The sequence below is a fragment of the Osmia lignaria genome, chromosome 5 (genome assembly GCF_051020975.1).
Source record: "Osmia lignaria lignaria isolate PbOS001 chromosome 5, iyOsmLign1, whole genome shotgun sequence".
Classification (NCBI taxonomy): domain Eukaryota; kingdom Metazoa; phylum Arthropoda; class Insecta; order Hymenoptera; family Megachilidae; genus Osmia; species Osmia lignaria.
In genome coordinates, this window is record NC_135036.1 from 10,820,210 (window position 1) to 10,828,000 (window position 7,791).

Here is a 7,791-nt window from a genome sequence, read left to right on the forward strand (position 1 = left end):
TCGATTTTAAAAAATATTCTTGGGGTATCAGGGACCCCGAAGCATCGTTTGACTCTGCACACCGACCTGCCATTGGGGTTCCAAGGACCCCGACTGCAGCGCCGCTAGCGCCATCTGTCGGGAAATCGCGGAAACTACTTGTCGAGTAGTTTCAGCCGTTTTCGTATAGATGGCGCAATGGTCGATTTTAAAATTATTCTTGGGGTATCAGAGACCCCGAAGCATCATTTAACTCTGCATATCGACATACCATCTGGGGTTCCAGGGACCCCGAAAGCATCGATACTAGCGCCACCTGTCAGGAAACTGCGGAAACTACTTGTCGAGTAGTTTCAGCCGTTTTCGTATAGATGGCGCAATAGTCGAATTTGAAATTATTTACTATAAAGGGTTTAATTTTACAATTAAACTTTAATTAACGTTTTAATTTTTATGTTAGTTGCACACACTCTTTGCATACGACATTATGGCATCCGGGGTAGGTTATATGTTTGCCAATGTAGTTATCAAAATTTTCAAATATTTTACAAAACTCCTTTGTTTTTGAGACGTCATCCATTAAAATGCAGGGAAAACTTGTAAAAGATTCAATTGGTAAATCATTGATTCGGTAACACAACAGGTAAGTTCATGAAATTTCTATTTATTTTGTATACTTGACAAACGCTTTCGTTCGATGTATCGCACAATCAAGTTCATTCTTGTTCTCTATATTAATTTAACCATGCAGGTAGACGTAAAATTATTATTGTACAAGGTATCATAATCAACATTTCTATAAAAGCATATTATCAAAAGCACGTACATATAACAATGTCATCAAAATGGAACGAGCGATTGGTGACTAATTTCTTGAAAGTATACAAGCAGCACCCATGTCTGTGGAATCCGTATCACAAGGAATATCATAATTGCCGTGAAAAAAATGAAGCTTTACGAAAAATTATCGATACTCTTGGTGCACCTGGCTTTACCGTAAATGACTATTTGCAACAAATCAGGATCATAAGAGAAAAGTAATATACAATCGGAGTTTCTGTTAAAATTAAAGAAAACAAAAAAAAACATCACCAACGAAAGTAACTTGTTCTCGATTCGAGACAAAAGATTATCCAGCGTTCGGTGAAATATAGGGTGCTCCATTTATCAGTAACATATTTTTACAGTCAAATTGAAAGTGGTCTATGATAAATGGAACACTCGATACGTCCGTATAATATAAAAAAATGTACATAATGATTTTCGTCGGTACAGGTACAAGCAAGAGCAAGCACGAACCATCAAATTCATGCAATCACAAAGGCAGTATACATCTCCCTTTCCCTGGTACAATATAGTGGCAGAGATGTTGACGGAGGTGATCAACGAGGAAGAAAAATTGAACTCTGGTCGGATTTTATTGACCTCAGAAACCCACGATACCTCATCGGTTCTCAAATCTCTGAGCAGCGACGATGTAAGGGGTTCACAGAGAAAGGAGAAAGCTAGAACAGAAATAAAAACCGTAAGAATTCGTCCGTGCACCGATACAACTTGCGACGAAATCATCAGAAGAAGCAAATCTATGGAGAAACCTACCCGCGGGAAGCGTCGTGGCTCGATAGCGAACAAAAATGATGAAAACCGAGCAAATGTACGAATTAGATACGTTACTTGTCCACAATTTCGAAAGAAAGACAGCATTTTAAGAGAGAAGGAGGATAATATGCTTTCAAGCCACGTGCCTACCAGAGATTTTGAGCCCACTGTATATGGTAAAGCATAATATTAGAAATACATGAATAGATATGATGAGAGGAATATAATTTAACAATTCTTACTACAGAGTATCCAGTAGTTGGTCCCAAAGATACCACACCCTCTTCCTCCACAAGAGAGAGTGATAAAAACTATGAACCAACATTTTTACAATGTCCAGCTTGTGGTTGGGAAACCGAAAATTATAATCAGATTGGAAGAAATTCAGAGAAGCCTATGGACGAGCAGAAGAGTTTTATTCCTTGTTCCAGTTACAGTAGGGATCCTTCTGGTAAAACTTACACACTGTGTATTGGATGCGATCGGGTCACACGAGATGGTTAGTCTGAAAAGAATGAAATAGATTATTAGTTCATATTGAGCTCCATTGAAATTCCTTTTATATAGATGCACCGTACGAATCCGATTATGCGAAAAAGAATACATATAATTCTGGGGATTTTGAGAGCCTTCAAGACTTATCAAATCAAGTACCTCGTCCTAGTGTAACCAGTAAAATTGTTGAAACAATGTCAGTCAGATCACCTGTTGAAAAAGCGAAAAAAGTAATGGATATAGGGGTCCAGTGTGAAGGAGAGTTAAAAGAGTTTGCAAAGAATAGTATATCTACGAGTATACCGGTCCAAACACAAGTCTTCAAACTGGATCTTCTTTCAGCAAATAAATTCCAAGGTGATGTTGTAGAAGCTTGTTTGAAAATCATGTTATCAAGGTCGAGAGGAAACTTGGCGGAAAATGCAAGACCTATTTCTCAAGGTACTCGAGAAGTCCAATGTATTCGAGCAGAATCGAAGGAAACGCAGTTTTCTCCTAAAGACATTCCTGAAACTAAAACAAACGAAACAGGAGTTAACACTGTAAATTACAGTGAAGTAGGGATACAAAATACAGTCTGTGTATCGGATGGAACTACACGTTGCGTTTCGCTTCAGACTGATGAGAAAGAGAAAGAAAAACTTAAAGATTATACCAGAGGTATTCGCAGGACAGAATCGAAGGAAGTATCTGTGAACATGATAGATAAAGCATCGAAGGGGATTCAAAGCACGGTTTGCGTGTCCAGTGCAAATTTGTGTCGCAGTACATCTTCTGATAGGGCAGAAATTGGAACCTCCACTTCTGTGCAACAAGTTCGTAGCGTCGCTTGTGTAGCCACAGAAAGATATCGATTAGATGATGCTCCATGCATTTCCGATTGGAGGAAGATACCTGTAACTCGAGCAAAGTCTCATGGATCCATAAATCACTGTGTAAGACATATTGATTTCAGACAACCTGTAGAAAGAGAAAGTAAGCATTTAGAACAGTGCTCTAATAATAAAATTGTACTAATATGTAAAATGTTTCCAACAACAGCACAAGAATACATGGACCCCTGCAGAACAGATACATGTTCAGGCAATATAATGAATCCTACTACAGTGTTCATGTTACAAAAACTTTTGCATAATATATTATCTTCTAAACAAGGTGCGCCTAGCACGAAATCATCGTCGTCGTCGGATTTGCAAACGGATTGTAAGTTCATACAAGCATTTAATTTCCATGTTTTAACGAGCATTAATTTTAGCTGAGAACACCTGTCGCTTGAAAGGGAGATGTACGATTGACGTAACAGAAATGATGAACAAAATCAAAGAATATGCAATCAGGGCATTAGGGTCAGATGCTGAGGGTGAAGTAAAAGAATTTCATCAGAAGATTGATGCGAGTACATTGATGATTGATGAAAATGAGAAGCCAGCATTTCAATCCACTGCTACTGAACAAGACACGCCACAGATTTTTGAAAATAATATAGAATTAGAGAACGAGAAATCACCAACTGTCGATAAGGAAGTCTCCGCCTTTTCGGAGAGTAAAGATGTTTATACAAACGGGTCATTATTGCAGTTCGTTAGGCGCGATGTAGAAGTTCAAGGCAGCCCGCAATTAGAAGATACCGTGTGTCCGGATAAATGCGAGCAAACTATACAGAATAAGATAACTGTGGGTACCCAGAAAAGGGATCCCATACTGGTTCGTGTAATAAAATGTAATGAAAATCAAGGCGTCGTGAGATCAGATAAAGAGACATTGACTGCGAAAATGGACATGGACGTAACACAGAAATCTATTGATAAACGTGTTGGAAGCTGTGGTAGATCAACTTGTATACCGTATAGCATAAATAGAAAATCAAATGAAGCCAATCTAGAACATGCTTTCCGTAAAAAGCGCGAGAATTTAATTGATAATGCTTATCGCAAACGATCAATAATTTATAATAATTTCACCTGTGATAAAAATTGTAAAGATAAAGCAAACAGCGATTGGGCAGATGTAACGAACATAGGTGTATGTTTCAATAACCCGCATTCTAAAATTCCCTTGGGTGTAAAATTACGCAAGTAGCACAATACCATTGAAGAAATGGTAAATCATGTTGTGGAAGAGAAAACTTCGTTTTATTACATGAAAATGTATAACGTTCTTTCAATTGGAATATTATATGAAAATCACATTATTTAATTTCTCATAGTAAATTATGTTTATATCGTTGAGTCAAAGGCAAATGTTTGATACATATATATGCGGTAAATACCAACCGACGGAATTTAATTGTAATAAAATAGTATAAAAGAGGTTTGACTTTCCCTCGTTGATTATTTTTACATATTATATAATATCATACGTTGAAGATTATGTTTGATATATTTTATTATCAGAGTCTTATCACTTGAATATGCGTAAGCATTATTTTAAATTCGTTAACCTGAGTATACCTCTTTGATGTGTTTCATGTAAATACCGTACAATAAACTAACAATTTCAAGTTGTCCTTAATTATGCATTTACATTGCAAGAAAAATTGCATTTCATGCTACAAAATATTACGTCAACAACGGTTTAAATTCGATCGCTAAAACACTCGTGAAATATATAGATTATTAATAAATCAACAAGGGACATATTTTTAATTACTCACTTAATCATTCGTGTATCTTCTCGTTTCTAAATACAATTCTTTTAATAAAAAATAACCAATTATTAGTTACGTGTCATCTTTAACAAACACAACGTTATTCTTATAAAATCGTCGGATTGATCGTGGAGAGTGTTTTATATAAGTTACAAACTCTATTACATCGGCATGTTGTTAACCGAGATAATACTGTTGGCTTCTTAATGAGTAAAGTGTCGTACTCTCCAATACGTATCACTGGTCGTTATTAAAATATATATATAGGTATAACAATAAGTTATTGCACTTCTGATATTTAATGATTTGTCGATGGTCACACTTCAACATGCGAGTATCGTCTGACTAGATTAAATCGATTCTGCTCACTGATTTTTTTTTTTTAGCACGTCATCGCTAATATTTAAAGTCGGTTTTGTTGGGTTTTAAGTAGTTACCTGTTGAAAAGCAAACAAAAGAAGAAAATGAAAGAATAACAATTACGAATATTGTATCCGTCCTATACGATAGATATGATGTACGTTAAAATTACGTAATAGTAAAATTGCGTATAACATTATCTAACATTACACGCATAAAGTTTACAAACATTTAGTCCTTTTTCTTGGCATCTGCTTTCTCGTCTTTAGCTTGGCCTCGGCCCAGCAATTTGGCTAACGAATCCCAAATACCTCCGAGGAACAACGCGCAAAACAGATTTTCAAAAGGTACAAATGGATCGTGAATTCCAAGTAAGATGGAAGAGAGCTAAAATAATATTAAATATTAGTTATAAGAAATATGAGGATGAATGAAGATGTTAATTACCTTGAAATACACGAAGAAGATAACGATACCGAAGTAAACCAATGCATGTGGTGCCGAAATAAGATCAGTCTTTTTGTCTAGGACGAAGATAATAGAGGCAACCATTGACGCTTTCGTAGGGCTAAACGATTAAAATTTCACTTATTTTGTTTAATGAATCGAAATCATTTATATAGAATTAGAAAACGAGAAATGTACATACAAGCTAGGTTGCATAAATTCCATAGCAGTTGGGGTCCATATTCCTCGTATAAGACGTTCAAATAATTTTGTAAAACCTGCACCATTTCCTGTAATTATACATAAGCAAATTAGTTTCATTAGTTTCTTTTTCTTTCATTGTTCAGACAACTTACCTTTGAGTGTTCCAATTAGGATCATAATAAGATAAGCATTTGGATAAAGCTTTCCTGCATGAGTTACTCCATCGTATACCTTCTTACACCTATATATGTGATTTAAGTACAAAATAATAAAGAGAGATGAAAGGAACAATGCTTACTCACCTATATATTTCCTTCATAGTTGCGCATACAATTTTTACTGGTAGAAATTTGGCTACTTTATATCCAATATCAAATGGTGTATAAAATATCACATACCTATATAATTAAAAAATTCATTTTACAAATGCTATCATCTTTGTTACAGAAAAAAACAAATGTACTGACCAAACAACAGTTGCAACAGCCACTTGTGGTGTGTTTTTCAAAGGTGCAAGAATTGGTTCTCCTAAAAGACCGTTGCATAGCATACCACTTGCAAATACTACCAACATTGTTGAAAGCCAACATGATAGAGGATGTTTCCGAGAGAATGCTTGGGCACCTATTAAATAAAATTTAAGCCATCAAGTTACAAAAGAGTGCTATTGTTTAAATATTGTACAATTACATGTAAAAGATATTAATAAAGAAACAAATAATTATCCATTTAATACCCCATGAAATATCAAAGGGGTGTATTGTTTCAAGTAGGTCACCTAGAATCCTTATAAGTACACTATGTTACATGCATACGTGCAAACGTAATGCCAGGTTGCTATAAACAGTCAAATAATGTATTCCTAGTCTTTCTGAACAATTTTATATAGGAATGTAATATATCATATATTTATTATATTTTATATAGTATTCCTATTATTAAAAAAATGTAATGTACCATAACAGAAACATCAAGTTTTTTCAGATAGAAACAGTTGTTTAAAGGATTGAACCTTCATGGCCCATTGCATAAGAAAGTCAGTGAAAAAAGTCTCATGGCTAGATCTGGAAACATTCTTCCACAATGCATTTTTATATTGTAAATATCTATTTTCTGAAGCATTTATTTACAAAAAGAGACTCTTATATACTTATAAATAACATAAAAAAATTTATCAAGTTGAAATACAGAATTTAAAAAAACTCTGGCGTACCTACAAGCATGTATACTGAAATAGATTAGCTGGGTTGTTTCAGTGGATGCCACAAAATAGGATTATTATAATTGTGCCAGATATGATATCTTGTGATGATTGCAAATCATTTTATAATATTATCAATACGATCAATATTATAAAAGAAAAAGATCTATTATTATTTTTACATAATTTCTATAATGCGCTCGGTAATTCATACATACATATAATTATACGTATGTTTATAGAAGTGAAGTAAAATTAAAATGGATTTCATAATATTAAAATAGAAAAAGTAGACGATAGTCTCGAACTGCTACATTATTTATCTAATGAAATTAAAAATAATGATTAATATATTTTAACAAAAGAAAAAGCGCACGCGAAGTACTTTTTAATTCGAATTCGTTCAAGCGGATGATAGTAGATAGTTTGATAATACAACTGAAAAGATAATAAACGAAGGAAATGGTGTGGTAAAAGGAATAAAAAGTGAATAAAACTGAGAGTGACATAGAATCTTAGAAATGGTATAAGCTGGCACTGGGCAGATTAAATTTAGAATCGGTCGGGTGGGCTTGAGCTTACCGGGTCCTAAATCTTCTCTGACGTGTAACGCGCAGAGCACGCTGTGCGCGATATCGAAGTATGGGAACATTTTCAATTTAATGACCTGATTGGCCATGTCCAGGAATGCTTCGGGATCCATTTTGATTGATTTTCACACGTCCCACGAGATAGAATGATATTTAATCACGAGAAGCGTATGACTTTCAGCGTTCCTCGATTTAAAAGAAAATCACAAGCGCCCGCGAACGACGCCAGCTATGCGCCGTCTGCTAGACTTGGTCGTCTGCTAGTTATG

At 34.9% G+C, this 7,791-nt stretch overlaps 2 protein-coding genes across 6 annotated transcripts; one reads left to right on the forward strand and one right to left on the reverse strand.

Annotated features, from left to right (window-relative positions):
* The first annotated feature begins 354 nt into the window (after positions 1 to 354).
* On the forward strand, positions 355 to 4,978 carry LOC117604710 (uncharacterized). 4 transcript variants are annotated; one of them, XM_034325088.2, is made up of 7 exons: positions 355 to 478; positions 549 to 622; positions 731 to 1,016; positions 1,255 to 1,754; positions 1,826 to 2,077; positions 2,146 to 3,276; positions 3,329 to 4,978. In XM_034325088.2, the coding sequence occupies exons 3-7, from the start codon at positions 814 to 816 to the stop codon at positions 4,150 to 4,152; spliced, it is 2,910 nt and encodes a 969-aa protein (XP_034180979.2). In that variant the 5' UTR covers positions 355 to 478; positions 549 to 622; positions 731 to 813; the 3' UTR covers positions 4,153 to 4,978. The 4 variants fall into 4 exon arrangements, with proteins under 4 accessions (XP_034180979.2, XP_034180980.2, XP_034180978.2 ...); XM_034325089.2 differs by having other exon boundaries at positions 361 to 622; positions 2,146 to 3,048; positions 3,115 to 3,276; XM_034325087.2 differs by having other exon boundaries at positions 361 to 622.
* Positions 4,979 to 5,014: 36 nt separating this feature from the next.
* Positions 5,015 to 7,655, reverse strand: LOC117604721 (trimeric intracellular cation channel type 1B.1). 2 transcript variants are annotated; one of them, XM_034325122.2, is made up of 8 exons: positions 7,515 to 7,655; positions 6,199 to 6,355; positions 6,034 to 6,129; positions 5,884 to 5,972; positions 5,730 to 5,817; positions 5,528 to 5,648; positions 5,310 to 5,467; positions 5,015 to 5,157 (listed from the first exon to the last, which is right to left on the reverse strand). In XM_034325122.2, the coding sequence occupies exons 1-7, from the start codon at positions 7,633 to 7,635 to the stop codon at positions 5,312 to 5,314; spliced, it is 828 nt and encodes a 275-aa protein (XP_034181013.1). In that variant the 5' UTR covers positions 7,636 to 7,655; the 3' UTR covers positions 5,015 to 5,157; positions 5,310 to 5,311. The 2 variants fall into 2 exon arrangements, with proteins under 2 accessions (XP_034181013.1, XP_034181014.1); XM_034325123.2 differs by lacking the exon at positions 7,515 to 7,655 and adding an exon at positions 6,945 to 7,109.
* Between the last annotated feature and the right edge of the window lie 136 nt (positions 7,656 to 7,791).